This window comes from Leptidea sinapis, chromosome 3, assembly GCF_905404315.1.
Source record: "Leptidea sinapis chromosome 3, ilLepSina1.1, whole genome shotgun sequence".
Classification (NCBI taxonomy): Eukaryota; Metazoa; Arthropoda; class Insecta; order Lepidoptera; family Pieridae; genus Leptidea; species Leptidea sinapis.
The window spans coordinates 5,049,783-5,072,674 of NC_066267.1; the positions used below are offsets into that span (position 1 = coordinate 5,049,783).

General features: G+C 38.8%; 3 protein-coding genes across 3 annotated transcripts; 1 reads left to right on the forward strand and 2 right to left on the reverse strand.

Moving 5' to 3' along the window:
* The first annotated feature begins 4,489 nt into the window (after positions 1-4,489).
* Positions 4,490-8,014, forward strand: LOC126979433 (tubulin beta-4B chain-like). Its single transcript, XM_050828737.1, has 2 exons — positions 4,490-4,718; positions 6,714-8,014. Exons 1-2 carry the CDS (start codon positions 4,662-4,664, stop codon positions 7,998-8,000), a joined length of 1,344 nt encoding a protein of 447 aa, XP_050684694.1. The 5' UTR covers positions 4,490-4,661; the 3' UTR covers positions 8,001-8,014.
* Positions 8,015-11,730: 3,716 nt separating this feature from the next.
* Positions 11,731-13,804, reverse strand: LOC126979436 (tubulin beta-4 chain). Its single transcript, XM_050828739.1, has 2 exons — positions 13,603-13,804; positions 11,731-13,108 (listed from the first exon to the last, which is right to left on the reverse strand). Exons 1-2 carry the CDS (start codon positions 13,657-13,659, stop codon positions 11,837-11,839), a joined length of 1,329 nt encoding a protein of 442 aa, XP_050684696.1. The 5' UTR covers positions 13,660-13,804; the 3' UTR covers positions 11,731-11,836.
* A 1,737-nt stretch (positions 13,805-15,541) lies between these two features.
* LOC126979434 (tubulin beta chain-like) lies at positions 15,542-18,736 on the reverse strand. Its single transcript, XM_050828738.1, has 2 exons — positions 18,542-18,736; positions 15,542-16,878 (listed from the first exon to the last, which is right to left on the reverse strand). Exons 1-2 carry the CDS (start codon positions 18,596-18,598, stop codon positions 15,598-15,600), a joined length of 1,338 nt encoding a protein of 445 aa, XP_050684695.1. The 5' UTR covers positions 18,599-18,736; the 3' UTR covers positions 15,542-15,597.
* Between the last annotated feature and the right edge of the window lie 4,156 nt (positions 18,737-22,892).

The following is a 22,892-nucleotide window of genomic DNA, read 5'->3' on the forward strand; positions in this document are numbered from 1 at the left end:
GCATTCACCACCTCCCTCCCATCTTTATCCCGGTGGATAGAACTTTCCCTTTGTCTGGGCGCAAAAGAAATGGCTATGGAAAGGAAATGAAGTTGGTTGTCTCTTGCCACCACACCCATCTGACTGCGAACTTTGTGTAAGTAACATCCAAAATGTCAATTAAAGATGAAGAAATAATTTAAGAAGTTTTTCTTTGCCCGCCTCGGCCTCACTCACAAATTTACACTAAAAATTACTAATACAGAATTCATTTGATCAGTTATTTGTACTTTGTGAAAGTTTACAATGAGTACCTAACTTTCCCTACTCTCCCACGGTCCTAGAACTTTTCTCAATACCCCCATGTCGATGGACGTATTATCATGAGCGAAGTGCATAAGCGAATTACGGCTACTAATACTTCTAACTGCTCTAATTTGGTATGTGAGGTTGACCCTTTCAACAAGTTATTTCAAGTATAATTTCCGAGCAGAAATAGGTCATAACAAATTAAATATTAAAAGTGCTACGCTTAGCAAAGTTCTTAAAAAGCTCTTCGCGATTCTAAAGAAAACACAATAAAAATCTCAGCATGAGTTTAATACCGGGGTCAGTGCAATTACTCAGCAAATGTCAAAGGTCTTAATAAAAGTTACATCATGTTTAAGGTAAGTTTATCAGATGATTTAAGTTTTGAATTTTATTAGGAAAAATTCGACTCGACCAGATCTAGCAGTGGGAGGCTCCTTTGCACAGGATGCCGGCTAGATTATGGGTACGACAAAGGCGCCTATTTGTGCCGTGAAGTAGTAATCTGTAAACATTACTGTGTTTCGGTCTGAAGGACGCCGTAGCTAGTGAAATTACCGGGCAAATGAGACTTAACATCTTATGTCTCAAGGGGACGGGCGCAATTATAGTGCCACTCAGAATTTTTGGGGTTTTTTTCAGAATACTGAGCGCCATTGCATTGCTCTGTGGGCGGCGGTGATTACTTAACACCAGGTGACTCGTACTCTAGTTTGTCCTCTTTTTTCCATAAAAAAATATTGTAGTGGGCAGAGCGTATCAATTACCGTCAACTGTACGTCCTGCTCGTCTCGTCCCTTATTTTCATAAAAAAATATCGTAAGAATTCTCAAACAAAATGACCTGAATGTACAAACTCGATCAAGTTGCTCTGCGCCCGTCATCAGACACTTAAGATGGATTACCTTATGTGTCTGTAATAATGTACAGATGCTCAAAACTAAAGTCCATAATTACTGGTACATTGCATGACAAAATGATATTATTCCCTACGCTGCTTCTGGATATGAAAAATATGAAATTGTAGCCGTTCGTAAATTTTGGTATGCCTTGTTCAACTCTCAGGTTGTGGCTCCATTGGTTGGCACAGTTGGAAGAACGCTCGGACGGAACCCATGAGATCGCGGGTTCGAGTTAGGGTTAATTTGTCGAAAAATGAAAAGAGGCTCGAGCTTTCCTCGATTAAATGGTCTCCAATCAGATTATTCTTTTAGCGTTGCGTAGAGATGTGGGATATCTCAAGAGTTTCTAAGGCGTATATCACGGAGTCTTCGGGGGAATAATTTAGGTTTTTATGTATCACCACCAGTATTGCACCATCGGACGGTCAAATGCGAGATAACACGAGCACCAGGTTGATGTGTGAAAAATCTATTTGTTCTTATAACTATATACTGATGTTCGGCAATATTTTTTGTATCCTGGTAATTTTGTTACTTTTATGATGAGGAGGACTAATGAGCGTGACACCTGGTGTAAGTGATCACCAATGTCTCCTTTGACACCAAATGAATCAGAGGAGCACTGCCAGGCTTTTTAGAAAAGTGTACGCGCTTTTTTTGATGGCACCCATGTCGTAACGCTTTGGACAGACCGCACAAAGGAGCTTATTCCAGATTTTGGTTGTACGTGGAAGAAAGTTCCTTGAAAAACGCACTCAAGAGGAACGCCAGACGTCCAGATTGTGGGGATCTTAATTCTAATTCGTGCAGAGGTGCACCGAGCCAAGGATGAGAGTAATACAGCACATGTGGCTGGACCTGAGCTTGTGCCCGTGAAAATTAGGGCCAACGGCAAACTAAGCTTCTCTTTGGAAGGTACAGGGAAACTGTAGGGCACCTAGTGAATCTCATATCAGCCGGAAGACGTCCACTGCTGCACAAAGGCCTCCACAACGATCGGTCCCGCTCTGCCCTCATCCGACCAATTCCGGCGATATTGACTCGATCATCGGTCTTCTTGTGGGGCGACCTACCATCACTTCATCTTCCGGTACATAGCGAATTTTGCAGATACCGAAGCGAAAGGACTGTTAACCCTTACATATCCTGCAGCATTGTGAGGTCACACATTCAAGTGAGTGGGGATCGAGGGCAAATCACGTACATATAAATATACGGACAATATTTACGTGCACGGATTTAAGTGCTTTAACAGAAAACATATTTATAAAAAAGGCTATTTGGCCGAATATCAACTTTGTTCAAGAGCTTGTGTTGTGTTTCAATGTGTTGCTGATAAATATTAAACACAGTTCACATTTGTTATGTTTTAAAGTGATAACCCTCACTTCTGGGATTAATTACACAAATACAATTTTAAAACAAAATTTTATGAACGTTGCAGGACTCGAATCGCGCTGTCCCAACTGAGCCAACCGTTCGAGTGACGCGTTTCGTTGATTAAATCTTGTTTGCTCTGTTCAACTCTCAGGTTGTGGCTTCATCTACAGGATCTACTTTACAGTTGATAACCTGCTCAACCCCAATATTTGCACATTAGGAAATTGACTTGAGATGTCGCTCTTGCAAATCTAAACAATTTGTTATGTTTTAAAAAGACAACCCTCACTTCTGGGATTAATTACACAAATAAAATAATTGGGAGGGCGCTCGCACAGAACGCGAGAGGTCGTGGATTCGAGTCCCGAATCGTTCATAAAATTTTGTTTTCAAATTTTAATTGTGACAGTTCACATTCTTTTTTCAATCAGGCAATACTTTTGAAATACCAATAACAATAAGACCATTACATATTTTATTCAGCGTTTTTGTAATTAAATAATTACTTCTGCTTGTTTCAAATGCGAAACAGTCGAAAAATAAAAAACCCCGACAACATGGCCTCTATGGCCTCATGACATTAAAAGGGTTTCGTCCTAATAATTAACAACCTAAGAATTCCAAAGTGGAAAGTTGTTTAAAACGAATTTTCATATTTTTGGATAATACAACCTACATTTATGTTATTTATGTACATATAAAAAAGATTATTGTTTTTTTTTAAAGTAGGTAAATAGTAAGTATTTTAAAATGTATAAAGACGGAATATTATATACTTTAAAAGTGCTTTTCAGAATTTCTAAGTAAATGTACTTCAAAGTAACTAAGTAAATGTGTTCAATGAAACCAAAAACCTTAAATTCGGACTTAGAGGATATTTCAGAGGTTCGTCGACATGGTTGTTAAAACAAAACTTTACACTAACATAACGAAAATCAATAAGTAATTGTTATTATTAAAGATAAACATACATGAAAGAGTTCAAACAACAATAGGCGGGTTTGTATGAAAACAGGTCAATCATGCACCTCATTAGTTCAACAAACATTGCTAACAAAATAAACCGAACCGCGAAAAATTGATCCTTGCGTCCCGGGCACATGGTCTACCTCCCCGCCCCGCGACACCCGCTGCCAAGACCCCTCGCAGATGGCACGCCCATTCTTTACAAACAAAAACAATGAGATATCAAATTCTATAACCACAAAGATAACTCACCAGCCTTCCAACACATTTGCTTGTCGATATCCTCCTTAGAAGAGGCTTTTTCTCATCTTCATTCTCACTTTCCGAGCTGTCTTCACATAAAGATGATTTTTTTTCTTGACCGCCTGTGTTCTCTTCTGCTACTGACATCGCGCCGACAGCGCTCGCTCGCCACACGCACACAACACATCAAACACGACTACATCATACAGTATAGTTATCTAATTATTGTTTATTTTATTCGCTACCTAGCTGACATTTCTACTGAGCGCCATCACCGCTATGCTGTGATAATAGTGACTGAAAACAAAACAAGGAGCGATTACAGTGATATCTCTTGGTTTTCAGGTGAACTACATCTCCTGAATATGTGACACGTACCTGCTGAAAGAAATAGTTTTATTAAATAATTACAGATGGCGCTTAACAAAACATTAGCATCCAATATTTTTTTAAGTTTTTAATTTGTATAATATTTATTTACCTAGATCTTTTAATAACACTTAATAACTTAATAATTATACTATTTTTAGAACCTACAATATGTTCGGATTTGAATAGTAGAACCAAATTTATTGAATTTACAGAAATATAAGAACTTTATTGTTAGGCAGGTACTGCTAGCGGTTCATTAAGAAGAATAAATTTAATTTGTTCTTTTTATATTCTCTATTCGTATTTTAAAATTTGACTTTTAAGCCCGACATATTTTTCAGAACATTATTCTGAAATCCGACGTAAGATGAGCACAGTTTAGCTCCTGAATTTTTTTATTAATTTTTTATATTAGTCTTAAGCATATGTTAAGCTTCAATTTTATGAGATATTTCGATTGATTTTTGAGAAATCTACAAGTACTTAGTAACGCGAAGATAAATTTACAAGATGAGGGAGATCATCCATTTACAAGTCGGTTCTTGTGGGAATCAGATTGGAGGAAAGGTACCATATTTCTATAAGCATTAATATTTCCTTTTGTTTGCGTATTTGGATCAGCACTAAGATCGCGTTGACTTGGACCAAGTCTTGTTCTTTTGACACAATACCTAATCGCTTAATGAAATACCTATTGCTGTAGCCTGTTTCGGATACGTTAATTACTATATATATGCCTTTATTGCTCGTGTCTCAGGAATTATGTGACCTATGTATTAAAATTAATATATTACCTTGAATATAAAATTACCTTGAATTTAATTACCCTAAATATGTCAGCTTGTGAATATAATACGTACATAGTACTTACTTATTAATAACCCTCCAGTTTGACGTGCCTTAATACAGTGCCTGATTTTTTTTATGGAATAGGAGGACAAACGAGCTGACGGGTCACCTGTTGTTAAGTGATCACCGCCGCCCACACTCTCTTGCAACACCAGAGGAATAACAGGAGCGTTGCCGGCCTTTAAGGAAGGTGTACGCGCTTTTTTTGAAGGTACCCATGTCGTATCGTCCCGGAAACACCGCACAAGGAAGTTCATTCCACAGCTTTGTAGTACGTGGAAGAAATCTCCTTGTAAACCGCACTGTGGACCGCCACACGTCCAGATGGTGAGGATGATATCCTAACTTGTGGCGTCGTGCGAAGGTTGAATTCGGCGGCAGGAATTAGGTAAAACAGCTCTTCGGAACACTCTCCGTGATAAATGCGGTAGAAGACACACAATGAAGCGACGTCTCTAGGCAACGCCAAGTGATCCAGCCGTTCAGAGTACTGGGTCCCCGACAATTCGAGCTGCTCTGCGTTGCACGCGGTCAAATGGATAAAGCTGATAATGGGGTGCGCCAGACCAGAGATGACAGCAATACTCCATGTGTGGCCGGACCTGCGCCGGACCTGCGCTTTGTACAGCGCTAGAATGTCGGCCGGCTTGAAGTATTGCCGTGCTCTATTAATGACGCCCAGTTTCTTTGAAGCCAATTTGAAGCTTTGCCCTCCAGATGGCCACGGAATTGGCAATCGCTCGAGATTTCGAGACACAGTATTCCGATACTAGGCGAGGCTTTTAGGGAAGTGTTGTCGAAGAGCGGTGATGCGACAAATGGGGTTTTTTTAATGGTTAACGCGCAATCTCGAGTCTTCTGGGGGTTAAATTGGACAAGGTTCAATTGACGCCATTCCGCGACCTTCTCAAGAGAGGACTCGATAGAAGACACAAGTTTCTCCCGGCACTGGTCGACGATTTCCCGAGAGACGTGCATGGCCCGTGTATACGGCATCACCAGTGCTGTCATCTGCATAGCAATGAATGTTGGTGTCCAACATATCATTGATATGCAGAAGAAACAACGTAGGAGATAGCACACAGCCTTGGGGCACTCCAGCATTCACGGACTTCGGTTTCGAGCAATGTCCGTCGACAACGATGTATGCTGCGCCCAGTGAGGAAGCTGGAGGTCCACTTGCACAAGCTCTCGGGAAGCCCAAATGATGGAAGTTTAGATAGGAGCGCCTTGTGCCATACACGATCAAAGGCCTTCGCTATATCCAGGCTAACTGCCAGGCCTTCCCCCTTGCTTTCAATAGCCGCAGCCCATCTATGTTAGGTATACCAGAAGATCACCTGCCGACCGACCATGGCGAAACCCGTATTGTCGGTCGTTGATCAACTGGTGACCCTCTAGGTATACCAAGAGCTGACGGCTAATTATGCTCTCCATGATCTTAGAGCAGGGAGGTAATAGCAATAGGCCTGTCGTTTGCCGGATCCGAACTGTCTCCTAATGTTTGGATCGGATGGACAAGGGCTGACTTCCATGAGTCAGGGACTACGCCTTTGGAATAAGAGTGCCGGAATAAACGCGTTAGCACCGGCGTCAACTCAGGGGCACACGTTCTAAGCACGATTGGAGAAATGCCATCCGGCCCGCTCGACTTCCTGACGTCCAACGAAAACAGAATATCCCAATTAATCAAGTTTTTTTTTCTTGTTTCAGTTCTGGGAGGTAATATCTGACGAGCACGGCATCGACCCCAGTGGATGCTACCACGGCGACTCTGATCTCCAGCTGGAAAGAATTAATGTCTACTTCAACGAAGCCTCGGGTGGCAAATATGTGCCGAGAACCGTGCTGATCGATCTCAAGCCGTCTACCATGGATTCGGTGCGTTCGGGCCCTTTTGGCTGCCTCTATCGACCTGATAACTTTGTTTACGGACAAACTTGTGGTGCTAATAACTGGGCGAAGGGACACTACACCGAAGGCCTGGAAATTTTGGAGTCTACTTTAGATGTTGTTCGCCGTGAAGCTGAAGGGTGCGACTGCTTGCAAGGCTTTCAGATGTCTCATTCACTTGGGGGAGGCACTGGCGCTGGATTGGGTACTCTCATTATAAACAGAATCCGTGAGGAATACCCAGACCGTATAATCCTCACATTCTCAGTATTTCCCAGCTCCCGAGTATCCGACTGTGTTGTTGAACCTTATAATGCAACGCTATCAGTCAATCAGCTTGTGGAAAACACAGACCACACGTTCTGCTTAGACAACGAAGCGCTGTACGATATTTGCTTTAGAACGCTAAAACTTACAACACCAACATATGGTGATTTGAACCATTTGATTTGCGCCACCATGTCCGGAATTACAACGTGCCTTCGATTTCCTGGTCAGCTTAATGCGGATTTGCGGAAGCTAGCTGTGAACATGGTACCGTTTCCTCGCCTCCACTTCTACATGCCCGGGTTTGCACCTCTAACGTCTCGAGGAGGGCAGCAGTATAGAGCTCTGACTGTACCTGAACTGACGCTGCAGATGTTTGACGCGAAAAACATGATGGTAGCCTGTGATCCTAGGCATGGGCGATATCTCACCGTAGCTACTATATTCAGAGGCAGAATGTCTATGAAAGAAGTAGATGAACAGTTACTCAATATTCAGAACAAAAACAGCACATATTTCGTTGAATGGATACCGAATAACATTAAGGTTGCGGTGTGCGATATCCCGCCAAGAGGACTGAAAATGGCGTCCACATTTATTGGAAACACTACAGCCATTCAATCAATATTTAAGAGGGTCTCGGAGCAATTTGTAGCGATGTTCAGGCGGAAAGCTTTCCTTCATTGGTACACTGGAGAAGGTATGGATGAGATGGAATTCACAGAAGCAGAAAGCAATATGAATGACTTAATTTCAGAATACCAACAGTATCAGGACGCAACGGCTGATGATGAAGGGGAGTTTGATGAAGAGGGCGAGGGAGAAGGGTTAGCTGAATAAACGATTTAATATAACATTTTCTTTGTTTTATGATGTCCTGCTTAGTTTGTTTTTTCAGTTTTCAATTCCTCTACTCAACTTTACAACTCAGTCCTCTATTCAGATAGCGTAGGAAGATAATTTTATTATATATATTGTGCAATATATATTTGAAAGATTATTTCTTCCCCCCAAGATAGACCGACAGATCGCCGGAATAGGTTGGATGAGGGCAGCGCAGGACCGATCGTCATGGCTATCTTTGGGAGGCCTCAATCATGCGATCAATGCTAACCCTGACATCGTGTGCAAAATTTCACGATGTTCGATATATGTAGTTAAGCATGAAAGGGTGGCAAATAAACTTTAATTTGCATTTAAAATATTAGGTATTGTAGGAGTCGCTCTCTTCATCTGCACTCACTATTGTTCTTTAGAGATCAGAAGGCTATTTAGGAATGCAAGTAAAAGTCAGTTGTGTGATGCCAATCGAGAACAGGTTATTTTAATTACCACAAACACCCTACACGGTACACAGTATGCAACAGACTGGTTAGAGCACCTACGTGCTACCTAACCCACGATGTTACAAGTATGTTGATTACGTCATCGATACATCATACACGCTACATATTCACTACATAGAACCCCTTCTTAAAAGGATGTTTTTCCTAAAAAAAATCTCAAGTCTAAGTTACATTTTCCTTACTAACTAATTACTTATACTATGCACTGTACTCATTCCGCGCGGCCTGTTGCGCCACTGCACTTAACACCACTACTCTGTGTCGCGCTTAGCTCCTTACGCATAACATATCTGCACTTCTTCAAGCAAAACTGATACACCATGAATATACCAACTATAACAAAAATTACAGTTAACACTGTGACCATGATGGTCATTACTTCCAACATATATTCCGTGTGACTGTTGGATGCATTATTAGCTCCATTCTGCGCTATAATAACTTCTTCTTTCTTTTCAACAGAGTACGTTTTGCCCACTGTGCAGCTACTTTAAATTTGCAAATCAAAATGAGTTAAAAACTATGTACTAAACTTACTTATCCCCAATACAGTGAGCGACAGAGTAATGTTTAAGTTAAGTTTGACACACATTTATTACACTAATGATTATTGTACATTCTGCTCTCAATATGACATACATAATTCTAGCTTATACATCTAAATATCTTGAAATCGTACTGGGTTTTTTATAATTCGGCCACTTCTTGTTACATATTTATCTGTGCATGAATTACTTTGTTCTGCACTGTTACAAGTATTTGCTATTGAAGAATTTAATGAGTCATCTAAAACATATGCAGGTTTCAATCTATCTATCGAAACATTATTGCTTCGCCCATTAATTAATATTGTGAACACTTTATTATTTCGTTTTAACACTTTGTATGGGCCACAATATGGAGGAGTTAGCGGTTTTCTAACCGCACCAATTCTCATAAATACATGAGTACAAGTACTTAAATCTTTGTGCACAAATATGTTTTACTGAATTATATTTCTACTCTTAGGTCTAAATTTACTTAACATATCTCTTAGTCTAATTATATACGATTGTAAATCGTCTATTTTAGTTAACTTGTCGTCATTACAAAATTCTCCTGGTAAACGTAAGCAATGACCTAACGTGAATTCAGCTGCACTCATACCATCATTTTCGGGTTGACAGGAAGCTCTTAAACCTAACATGACAGTATGTATCTCCGTAAACCATGAATTCTTTAATTTAGCTACTAATGCACTCATTAAAGTCCTATGAAATCTTTCAATTTTCGCATTGCATTGGGGATGATATGGGGTAGTTCGCAACTTATGTATACCTAACAATTTCATGAGATCCTTAAACAATTCGCTTTCAAACTGTCTACCTTGATCAGTAGTGATCTTGGTAGGTGAACCGAAACGACATATCCAAACCTCATTAATAGCTTTAGCAACCATCTCCGCCGTCATACCCGCTATCGCGCATATCTCGGGCCAACGCGTGCGACGATCTATCATGGTGACGCAATACCTATAGCCTTGTTCCGTGACAGGCAATGGTCCTATTAAGTCCACGTGCATATGTGCTTTCTGTATACTTTCTTAAAAAGTACTAAATTGGGATACCGTATGACGATTAATTTTACTTTTTTGACAATTAATACAAGTTTTAACCCATTTACCAATATCTTTGTTCATCCCCGGCCAAAATACTTTTTTAGTTATCAGTAACCTAGTAGCTCTAATTCCTGATTGTGCTATCGAATGAAATGTATCGAAAATATTTTTTCTATACTTCGCTGGTATATAAGGCCTACTGTACTTTCCTGAAATTTCGCAATAAATATTACAATCAACATCATACAAAGTTATTTGTTTTAGTTGAATGTTACTTGAGTCGCCTGCACTCAATAAATTTGCAACTCGACATCCGTGGCTTGCGCTCTGGCGATTTCCACGTATTGTAAGTTAGTCGAACATGATATTGTTTCAACTCTCGACAACGTGTCAGCAACTATGTTATCTTCCCCTATTATGTGTCTAATATCCGTTGTGAACTCGCTAATGAATAACAACTGCCGAGTACGTCTAGGTATTTCTTTATTTGATTTCTGTGACGTCAACTTGAATGCGTATGTTAAAGGCTTATGGTCCGTGTACACGGTATAACTTCTGCCTTCAACCATGTCTCTAAAATATATTATGCTCAAATAAATCGCCAAAAGTTCCTTATCACAAGTAGAGTACTTCTTTTGGGATTCCGTAAGCCTTTTTGAAAAATAACCTAGCGGTTTCCATTCATTATTTACTTTCTGCTGAAGGACACTGCCAACACTTAGGTCAGACGCATCTGTCATTAAAGCTAATTCGGCATCTATTCTAGGGTGTGCTAACGTTGTCGCGTTTTTTAAATTTTCTTTACATAATTCAAATGCCCTATCGGCCTCGTCTGTCCATTCAATTTTACGCTTATCTCTTCTCTTAGATCCGTGCAAATATTTATCTAAGATTCCTTGTATTTTAGCAGCATTAGGTATATGACTTCTAATAAAGTGTTCCGAAGCGGTTTCACCTGATTCCTGCTGCTGAAACCTCCACACGATACGCGATAAATTAGGATATCATCCCCACCATCTGGATGTGTAGCGGTCCTCCACAGTGCGGTTTTTAATAGTTTCTGAGACGATACGACATGGGTACCTTCAAATAAAAGCGCATACCTACATCCTCCTTAAACGCCGGCAACGCTACTGCAATTCCTCTAGTGTTGCAAGAGAATGTAGGCGGCGGTGATCACTTAACCCCAGGTGACCCGTACTCCGGTTTGTATTCCTATACCATAAAAGAGGTATTAAAAAAATACCATCGCTCAATGATAATTTTTTAATTTTCAATTGAACTCTAAATATGAAAATGTTATTACATTAATGGGTACAGCAAACCGATGTTAAGCAGGTCACCAGACACCTAACTTTGAAGCCTGCACTCAAAATCAAGATCAAATTAAGATTGGAGTTAATGTTACTTTGAAAAACGCTTACATCTGAAAGATCGGCAACACAGACGATTCTTGGTATTCCAACAGTAAACCTACGCAGGTTTATTTTACACTCGACCAGTTTTTCTAATTCTGAAGAACGTTAGTAGCTAACAAGATAGACTTGAATTAGATACCTATGTAATAATTACTTGGATAATAAGCCTACTGTAATCGTAATGGTAGAGTTTTAATAAAAAGAGATGATAAAGTTATTTTTTTATTTATATCAAAAATTACAATGAAAAATATTTATACCTATCACTAGACACGTTACACAAAAGACATACACAACATTGGACAGCAATAAATTTTATGCTTCTTCCTCTTCCTCGAATTCCCCTTCGTCATCAGCTGTAGCATCCTGGTACTGTTGGTATTCTGACACCAGATCATTCATATTGCTTTCGGCCTCCGTGAATTCCATCTCATCCATACCTTCACCCGTATACCAATGCAGAAAAGCTTTACGTCTGAACATAGCGCTAAATTGTTCAGAAATCCTCTTAAATAGCTCCTGAATAGCAGTTGTGTTTCCGATGAAGGTGGCAGACATTTTGAGACCGCGAGGTGGTATGTCGCAAACAGCAGTCTTTACGTTGTTGGGAATCCATTCGACGAAGTAGGTGCTATTCTTATTTTGGATATTGAGCATTTGTTCGTCCACTTCCTTCATGGACATGCGCCCTCGGAAGATTGCAGCCACGGTGAGGTAGCGACCATGTCGCGGATCACACGCCGCCATCATATTCTTAGCGTCGAACATTTGCTGCGTCAGCTCTGGTACTGACAGTGCTCTATATTGCTGGCTTCCACGCGATGTCAATGGCGCGAAACCAGGCATGAAAAAGTGCAGTCTAGGAAAGGGTACCATGTTTACAGCCAACTTACGCAAGTCTGCATTCAATTGTCCAGGAAACCTGAGGCAAGTAGTAACCCCAGACATGGTTGCGGATACCAAATGATTCAAATCCCCGTAGGTTGGTGTTGTAAGTTTCAATGTCCGAAAACAAATATCATAAAGAGCCTCATTATCTATGCAAAATGTTTCATCAGTGTTTTCAACCAGCTGATGAACAGATAGTGTCGCATTGTAAGGCTCAACTACAGTATCTGATACTTTTGGACTGGGCACCACAGAGAAAGTGTTCATAATACGGTCGGGGTATTCTTCTCTTATCTTTGATATCAAAAGTGTACCCATTCCTGAGCCAGTACCGCCACCTAATGAATGTGTGAGCTGAAACCCTTGTAAACAATCACAGCCTTCCGCCTCCTTCCGGACAACATCTAGCACAGAGTCAACCAATTCTGCTCCTTCAGTATAGTGGCCTTTAGCCCAATTATTACCTGCACCTGATTGTCCGAAAACAAAATTGTCGGGACGGAATATTTGGCCGAAAGGTCCAGAACGCACGGAGTCCATGGTGCCGGGCTCAAGGTCTACTAGTACCGCACGAGGCACATATTTTCCACCAGACGCCTCGTTGTAGTAGACGTTGATACGCTCCAACTGCAGATCGGAGTCTCCATGATATGCACCGGTCGGGTCGATGCCATGCTCGTCCGATATTACTTCCCAGAACTGGAAAGAAAAGAGATAAACTTAGTCGCAGATTCAAAGTGTGGAGATTATTCATTGTGAATTCATTAGCCAACTGCCAAAAGTTGCCAATTAGTAGATATTGAGTTACTATCTGTTAAAGTTAAGTCTGGGAGTACGTCATAGTTATTCGAATATAACCAACAATGATTTTTCCGACGGACTAAAGGACAAAGCTTAGTCTGTGAATCTCAAAAATACTCCGCTAGGTCCATCGACTGCGCATTGGGTGATAGGTAAGTCGCCTACCCTTGTAAGAACCATACCGACCGTGAATAACTGGATTAATCGAGTCATAGCAACGAATAGAGGTCTGATTCTAACATTGCTAGTATTTAATACAAGACGGTTTATAATGTTAATTTTTTAATATGATTGCGGTATTAAGCCTAACATTTCGTACCATTAATAAAATCGAAAAATCCTTTGAAATCGATATACACTGAAATCAAAAATAATACTGATAATCATTTTACCTTGGCTCCGATCTGGTTTCCGCATTGCCCGGCTTGGATGTGGACGATTTCCCTCATCTTGTAAAACACGAAAAATTTAGCGCCTAAAATCTAGATTTTTAAAATTTCAAACTCTGAATTCAGTCATAAAAAAATATATTTAAAAAAAATGTAGATTTTAACTATACGTGCATCACACACAATTTTTCCAAAAAGAATGGAGAGATATTTGTCAGTCAAACTATCTAAACACGAATTCCATTTTCAATTGCAAATACTATTTTTTTTTTGTCAGCCAGTCAGTCATTTCGAACTTTTTTCCGGTATTACGTAAAAGAGATTTAGTTACCTACATAGCATAAATCGGGGTTTTCACTCTCTGTTTATATCTATGGTTTTTACTCAGCGAGTACACTTAAGAGAGAGAATAAATTTTATTAGTAATTATAAAAAAAATAATAACATTTAATTATAAAACCATAAATCAGAGTTTCTGGCTACAGGATCGCAATAATTGACGAACGCAATTGTAGTGCCACTCAGAATTTTTGAGGTTTTTCAAGAATCCTGAGCGGCACTGAATTGCAATCGGAAGGGCGTATCAATTACTATCAGTTGAACATCCTGCTCATCTCATCCTGCTAAAAAAAAAATGAAAAAAAAATGCTGAACCTTATAACCTAACAAATCTGCAGTATTCTAAGGTTACGAAAGCCTAAAAATCTTATTGAACGGGTTTTTAAAATAGACTAGAAGACTTAGATACGATTTTGTCGATATGTGGGAGAATTGTCAGTTTATTATCAAAGACTACTCCTATGTCACGAATGCAATTTACCTCTTGCAGTGCTGTTCCACAAAAGTGATATCGAGATTCAATAATGCTATACTTGCGTAAATTTTATATGGTGCCATTTCGCGATATTCAATAGCATTCCATTCTCCGAACACCAAGTGGACAGGCTTAAAAGATCTTTCTGTAGCAGCTCAGTATCCTCAGAGGTTCAAATCACTCGGCAAAGCTTGAGGTCATCAGCAAAGAGCAACAGGTTATTTAAATTTTGATTATGAATGATGAATGATTTTTTTTGTTTCGTTAGTCGTACAAAAAAAATATAATTTCTAAATATGTCTAGTAAATCAATAACATTTTCTTAATAACATATTGAAATTTATTTCATTACCCTTAATTATTTTACAGTACCTTTTTTTATTTAAGAGGAGGTCAAACGAGCGTGCCCTAATATGAATATGTTAAGTGATCACAGCCACCCTTTTCAACACTAGAGGAATCACAGGAGCGTTGCTAGCCTTCTAGAAAATTGCACGCACTTTATTTGAAGGATATCATATTAACATGGAAACATCAAACAAGGAAGCTCATTCCACAGCTTTGTTGTACGTGGAAGAAAGTTCTTTGAAAACCGTACTGTGCAGGAATGGAACAGAAGGGCGGAAATCGACTGCAGGAATCAGGCCAAATAGATCTACGGAACACTCCCCTCGTGATAAATGCGGTAGAAGACACACGATGAAGCGACGACGGACGTCTGAACGCAACACCAAAGGATCTACCCGTTTACAGAGCACTGGATCCCTGACAATTCAGCAGCTCTGCGTTGCACGCGGTCAATGATAGCTGATACTGGGGTGCTCCAGACCAGAGACGACAGCAATACTGCATATTTGGCCCGACCTGCGATTTTTTTCCTTTTTATACAAACAGGCAAGTAAATGTATACAGTATATAACTGCCGGAAGGAAAGGAACCTTGTGATATACGTGACGTCAGCAAGCAGACGTCAGTATTCGAACCGCATTTTTGATTGGGGAATTTTGAAGTGAATGCAATTAGAATCTGACTTCACTAAGATGGCGAATTACCCTATTCTCAACGCAACCGTTAGGTAAAAAAGAGCTATATTTATGGTACGAGTGATTGGATGTAATACAAAAATCATAACATTCTTTAAATTTATTAAAATAAATAAATATATTTAATTTTAGAAATTTTCTTTACTCTTCTTCTTCTTCATGTGCCTCGCCCTCATCTAACATTGGATCTGCAGTAGCATCCTGATACTGCTGGTACTCAGATATCAAATCACTGAGATTATTGTCAGCTTCAGTGAAATCTCCTTCATCCATTCCCTCGCCAGTGTACCAATGAAGAAAGGCTTTCCTTCGAAACATCGACGTGAACTGCTCAGAAACCCGCTTAAAAAGTTCTTGTATTGCCGTCGTGTTACCTATGAATGTAGCCGACATTTTGAGCCCACGAGGTGGTATGTCGCAAACGGCAGTTTTAACATTATTTGGTATCCATTCCACGAAATAGTCTTTGTTCTTGTTTTGTATGTTCAGCATTTGTTCATCGACTTCTTTCATTGACATTCTTCCACGGAAAACGGCGGCCACGGCGAGGTAGCGACCTCGGCGAGGGTCACACGCAGCCATCATATTCTTTGCATCGAACATCTGATGAGTGAGCTCTGGAACCGTAAGTGCTCGATACTGCTGACTTCCTCGCGACGTCAGCGGAGCAAAACCCGGCATAAAGAAGTGCAGCCTTGGAAACGGGACCATGTTTACTGCTAGTTTACGTAAATCAGCATTCAACTGTCCAGGAAATCTTAAACAAGTGGTTACACCAGACATCGTTGCAGATACTAAGTGGTTCAGGTCTCCATAAGTAGGAGTCTGCATCCTGAGCGTCCTGAAGCATATATCGTATAATGCTTCATTGTCTATGCAAAATGATTGGTCTGAATTCTCAATTAATTGGTTGATAGAAAGAGTTGCATTGTATGGTTCTACTACAGTATCCGAGACTTTTGGGCTTGGCACAACAGAAAATGTAAGTATAATTCTGTCAGGGTATTCTTCTCGTAAATTGTTCAGCAATAATGTCCCCAATCCGGAGCCAGTACCTCCACCTAATGAATGAATGACTTGGAAGCCCTGCATACAATCACAGCCTTCGGCTTCTTTTCTGACAACATCCAGAATAGATTCAAGTAAATCCTGACCCTCTGTGTAATGCCCTTTAGCCCAATTGTTACCAGCCCCCGTCATTCCGTAAACAATGTTGTCTGGGCGGAATATGTGTCCGAAAGGCCCACCTCTGATGGAATCCATCGTGCCCGGTTCAAGGTCGACCAGAACCGCTCTTGGGACATATTTACCGCCAACACCTTCGTTGTAATAGACATTGATTCGTTCAAGTTGAAGATCTGAGTCTCCTTTGTAGCAGCCGTTCGGATCAATGCCGTGCTCATCGGATATTACTTCCCAGAACTGTGGAAATTGTTATTATATTAGTGTTATATGTGTACTTATAAATTACTTTTAAACTTATAAATAGTATTTACACAAAAAAAAATTGTAAAAACACCGAAGTCATCGCAGGCAATTGGCATTTTAGGGCTTTTCACATACCTAATCGTCCTTATACGCTAAGCTAATCCGTGACATGGCGGATACTATATTATAGTCAGGTGACGAATTGCGAAGGGCATACTGTATGCGAAGGGGTCCGTAACAATATGTACAAGATAACTAACACTGAACTTTTAAAAAATACAAATGTTTTTTTAATTGCATTTGGGCCATTTAGTAATTGGCCGAAATAGTTTTTATTGATTGTTGTTAAAGCAGCAGCAGTGGTATTAGCACAATCTGACATTATTTCAGCTGTCGTTAGACTAGTTTTATTGGGGCTTTTAGGTAGAGCCCGCTGATAGATAAACGGACGGATGGAGAGCAGATTGTTAGTAATAACAACGCTAAAAATAGGTCATGTATCTGACGAACTTCTTTTTATGGAATAGGAGGACAAACGAGCGTACGGGTCACCTGTTGTTAAGTGATCACCGCAGCCCACAATCTCTTGCAACACCAGAGGAATTACAGGAGCGTTGCCGGCCTTTAAGGAAGGTGTACACGCTTTTTTTGAAGGAATCGTGTCGTATCGTCCCGGAAACACCGCACAAGGAAGTTCATTCCACAGAATTATAGTGTGTGGAAGAAAGCTCCTTGAAAACCGCACTGTGGAGGAACGCCACACATCCAGATGGTGAGGATGATATCCTAACTTGTGGCGTGTCGTGCGAAGGTGGAATAGAATAAGTTTAAAACAATGTGAAAAATAACCTATTTAAATAATGATTGATTTAATATTGGAGAGTTCCTGTGCAGGAAATGGGTTATTAGGTGTTGTAACATAATAAATTACATCACACCTTGGAAATGGCCCAATCGCTTTGAACCAAATTACGGAAACTGTTTAGCTCAAAATATTCAGATCCAACGTGAAAACCGCATGCGAATGGGTGTGAGACCTGGAAGGTCACCCAGTCCATCTCTCATCACTGCCAGGTTTTCGTTAATACTGACTAGTATTTGCTGACCCGACAAAATTTCAAACGATTGTCTTTGGATCGCTGTCATGAAATACCGATCGACCAACAATTAAACGCCACAAATGGAGATGGATAGGCCCACTCTCCGAAGTAATTCCAACCATAATATACCGAAGCAAGCCCTAGACTCGAACACTCAAGTAAAACGTAATTGCGGCCATCTAAAGAAAACTTGGCGGCAAACTGGCATTAGCGAAGTGAAAGACATCGGAAAGACCTGGAGTAAAATCAATAGAGATGCTCAGGACCAATCACGATGGAGATCTACTATGGATGTCCACAGCCACAGCTAGGTTACAAGAATTTTCTTGCGGCCGTTCTTCTTAAATATATCTTTTCAAATGGATTGTATTTTCTGAACTTAAATAAGTGTTTTTTAAAATCTGACGTTCTCTCTCATTGACACACAACAATACGGGCCTGCCCTTTTTAATAACCATGTTTTCTTCATCTTACATCAGGTTATAATTCACCTAGACGAAATATTTTCATTAATAAGCCCAATTACGAAGCTGAAAAGAAAGTAATTACAGTTTTACCTTTGATCCAATTTGGTTGCCACATCTGCCGACTTGAACATGTACTATTTCCCTCATTATTACAAAGAATTTAATGTAAAAATAATGTAACGTTAAAACAAAACAAACAAAAATTAATTAGTAAAAAAATATATCCTACATTACCTAAATACAACTACTAAGTATCTTAAAATATAAATCTAAAGTAAAGCATGGCCCTTACGATTTGCGGATGGTCATGGCTGTGTGTTTTTAAATATAGTGATAGTTCGAAATTTAAAATATGTTTTGTGAATGGTCAAAAGTAACTCTAAAATCATATACATTTACAGAGATAGATGTGATAGCAATAGTTTGTTACGCTAGTTTTACAGACGTGTTAGTGAAGTGTGTAGTATTCACGTAAACAATATTTGATTTTCTAACATATATTTTTTTAATTAATTGAATCTTTTGTAAATAAAGTGTTTACTGCGTATGCAATACGTAAAGCAAAATATTTTAGAGAAAATGTTCTACGAAAATAAGCACCACGAAAGCAGTACAGAAAAATTAATATTCACCTGTGAAATGTTCCACGACAGCATTAAATTTATTAATTAATATCCGTTAAAACACAATAATAATAACAAACACTAACGATAAAAGCACTAAAATTAAAATGCGGTCCAAATTGACAGGGAGACTAATGGACACTAAATTGTTTCAAAACGGTTTCAGTACCCGTCTCTTTCTCACGCCTCTCTCTCACAGGGTTCGTCTATTACGCTTGTATAAGTTTATGGCTTGTTATTGTCGGTATAATCTCTTTAAATGTCTTAAGGTATCACAATAGTTATAATAACATGGTGCAAAAATATTCTGCTATAAGTCTAGACCACTAATATTTTCCATTATTTTTACCATTCCGTTTATAGGGTTGGAACACAGCCGCGACGCAAACTTACCACTACACTAACCGTCCTTATAACGCATCACGTTAAAATTTAATTCATTACGTAAATCTATATATATAAAACAAAGTCGTGTTAGTTACACCATTTATAACTCGAGAACGGCTAGACCAATTTTTCTGTTGTTTGATTTTTTGGATTTCTCTTAGTCTGGAATACGATAACAAGTAATAAAATATCGAAAAAAATCACGAAATAATATTATCATAAAAAAAAAATATTTTCTGATACATTTTGTATGGATTGACATTTTCATGACATCTCGAGAATAGAAAGAATTCAATGAAGTTTTTTGTTAGTTTCACGCTACATGAGTAATAAAATACAACTGACAGTGCCTGTTATGTTATTCAAGTTTTTGTTTCGCGTTTCTATTAGCTTATTGTGCCGATATTATCATTAACAATGTCACGACCAAGACGATCAAATTATTCCCGACAAAGACGTAATCCAACTAGAATTCGAAACATTGTGAATGAAAGGACTGAAGAAGAACAAGAAATTGCAGGTGAAAAGAACCGAGTTAGTATGGATCGACGTCGTGCTATGAATCACAAGAGCAAAGCGAGGCAGCCCGTAAAACGGATCGGCTGGCAATACGAAATCATCCAGTAAAACCTCAGAGATCAACAATTAGATAATTTTCGACGCACAAGAAGAAATTTATGAAGTACTAATTTGAATCGAGCAGCGTTTCGATACGATTGCAGTACTTATTAATGCTTGCATACTAGTTTTCGCATTGGGCCAATGGACGTTGTTTGCGAATTTTTTCCGGAGAAACCCCAGGATTGTGCTGCCTAGTGTTATATGAGATAAAGCAGAGTATCAGCAGTAGACTATGAGCAAATCAGTGCATTCACCATTATTTAATATAAGAAAACAATTTTATAAATTAATTACAACTTTTTATAAGCATGACAACGTAATAACTGCTTTGTAGTCATAGTAACCAAAAGTCACTAACTTCTTCTTCTATGAGTAAGACCTCTATGATACTCCCCCTCACGATGACCTTCAGGTCTGAGTCTATCGTCTTTAAAAGCTTTAACAATCTTGGTTGTGGTAATGACTTTGTAAAAAGGTCTGCCTCCATATGCTCTGTGTCCTTGTAACGGATGGTCACTAATTTCTTCTGGACACAATCCCGTATAAAATGTTCCTTTATGCTGATATGTTTCGATCTGTTACCAGTGATTTGATTGTTTTCTAACATCTGTGCAGCCAAATTATCATTATAGATCGTAACAGTTTGTTGAAAAACTCCAATATCTTCCAACAGATATTTCAAGTGTAAAGCTTCCTTCGTTGCTTCTGTCATCGCCATATATTCGGCTTCTGCTGTTGACAAAGCCAGTGTTCTTTGTTTCTTTGATGCATAACTGATAAGGCCACCACCATACTTAAAAATATAACCGGTATATGAACGACGGTCAACGGTACATGCCGCCCAGTCAGCGTCAGCCATGCCTGTTAGTGCCATTCCTGATTGTTTATATCTGATGGTTACATTCTTCATTCCTTTTAAATAACGAATCACCCTTTTTGCAGCTTGCCAATGTGTATTATCAAAACATGTATTATATTGGCTCAAATAACTAACAGCAAATAGAATAAAAAAATAGCAGCAGGTAGATCGTCCCTGGATTCTATTGCAATTCTAAAATTTTCAAAAGATTGAGGTAAGCTGTAAAGCATCATAATACTAAGAAGATCTTTATTAATTGGTATGTCCATATCTGCTAGTTTATCGACGATATCCATAAATTTATTCAAGTGATTGACAATATTATCACCATCTTTCTTCTTCTTCAATATCAGCTCTTTTAATAGGCTTGCTTTTCTTGCAGGACCTTTGCTATAATATATGCTTTCTAGCGTATCCCAGACATCTTTACTTGTTTGACAATTTTTAACTTGTTTTAATTCGCCTGGGGATATTATGAGAAATAGCTCTGCTAATGCTAACTCATCTTTTTCCATATAGTCATTCAATGCATCACCTTCTCGCGTTGGTCTCTTAATTTTATTTGAAACATAGCTCCAAAGGCCAAGTTTTAATAGTACAGCTTTTGCATGGAAGCTCCATGTATCGTAGTTTTCTCTTTTCAATTGTTCTATGTGCACGTGATTACTCATTTTTCTCTTTTATTTCCGTTTATTATTTATTTATTAATTAACATACAATACAGTAGAATAATAACATACCTACTATACTTATACCTATGAATCATATATGCTAATTATAAAAAAAGTGTTTATAAATCATTAATACGGACTTTACTTTTGATATTGTGGATATTTGCGGATATTTACGGACCATTGCAACCTCTCGAAGGTGCACAACATAATTTTTTACAATTGTACTTCATAGGCACCTTGGAGGAATAACTTGATCGATGTCAAGAGATCAATGCAGTAATGATAATAGCAATTCTTCAAGATCTGCAGCAACTACTTCATAAACATTTTGCATGTCGTGTTAGCCCGCAAGTCTTTCATTTCCGATCCGTCTCGCATTCGCTCAGAGCATTCAAATCTTAAGGCCAATCCTAGAAAGTTTGTGGTCTGAATCTAGAAAATCCATTTCCCATGTTCAATTAATTATATGTGACATGTTCACGGGATGGTACACCATCTGCGTTATTTGCTTTTGCGCATGATAATAAAACGGTAAATGTGGCCTATCACAAGGTGCTTCACTGAAGAGTGCAACCCATGCACCAAAATACACAGTCAATAAAGAATAATTAACAAACTTGATTTTTTTTCCTTATATTATTTATCCTATTAAAATATTGAAATTAATTAAATCCAAAATCTGCTCATTTATTGCCTCTAAGAAAGAACACAACTACTATGCGAATTACGTTTTAAGGGCACACATTAAAAATACTTTGAAGCGGGAAAATAATTTGGCTTAGCATCGCGTGTTAACACTTTTACCTCAACATCTATAACTATTTGAATAATCTGGACTTTGTAAAACATGATTGCAAGTAATGTTCAGTTGTACATAAAAAATTGAGTCGTGTTTCGGTTATTGTAATATTTTTAATAATTAAATCATAGAGTAGGGATGTAATCTTACGTATTATAACGTCAAAATATAATACTTATATCTTAGATCATTTCAGAACATCTAGACAGACTGTGACACCTGTGGAAACGTTGGAAAAAGGTTGACGGTTTACCTCTATTTTGAGCAATGCACGCACACTAACACAAAATCGCGAGTGTAAGACGTAGCTTGTCACGCACACTAAAGTAATAAACCTGGCCTGTTTTCATCGGTTGTCTTACATCAAGAGACCATCTATACGTATAAATTATCTACGACTGATATCATATCAATAACATCAGACCTGTCAGGGAAATTTATAATCGACTAAAGACTTGATGATTAACATTAAAGAGAA

Bases quoted from the DNA above. Each gene is read 5' to 3' on its own strand.
- LOC126979433 (XM_050828737.1), top strand. From the start codon at position 4,662: ATGAGGGAGATCATCCATTTACAAGTCGGTTCTTGTGGGAATCAGATT. The intron at 4,719-6,713 runs GTACCATATTTC...TTCTTGTTTCAG, and splicing joins GGAATCAGATTGGAGGAAAG to TTCTGGGAGGTAATATCTGA.
- LOC126979436 (XM_050828739.1), bottom strand. From the start codon at position 13,659: ATGAGGGAAATCGTCCACATCCAAGCCGGGCAATGCGGAAACCAGATC. The intron at 13,109-13,602 runs GTAAAATGATTA...TTTTCTTTCCAG, and splicing joins GAAACCAGATCGGAGCCAAG to TTCTGGGAAGTAATATCGGA.
- LOC126979434 (XM_050828738.1), bottom strand. From the start codon at position 18,598: ATGAGGGAAATAGTACATGTTCAAGTCGGCAGATGTGGCAACCAAATT. The intron at 16,879-18,541 runs GTAAAACTGTAA...CAATTTCCACAG, and splicing joins GCAACCAAATTGGATCAAAG to TTCTGGGAAGTAATATCCGA.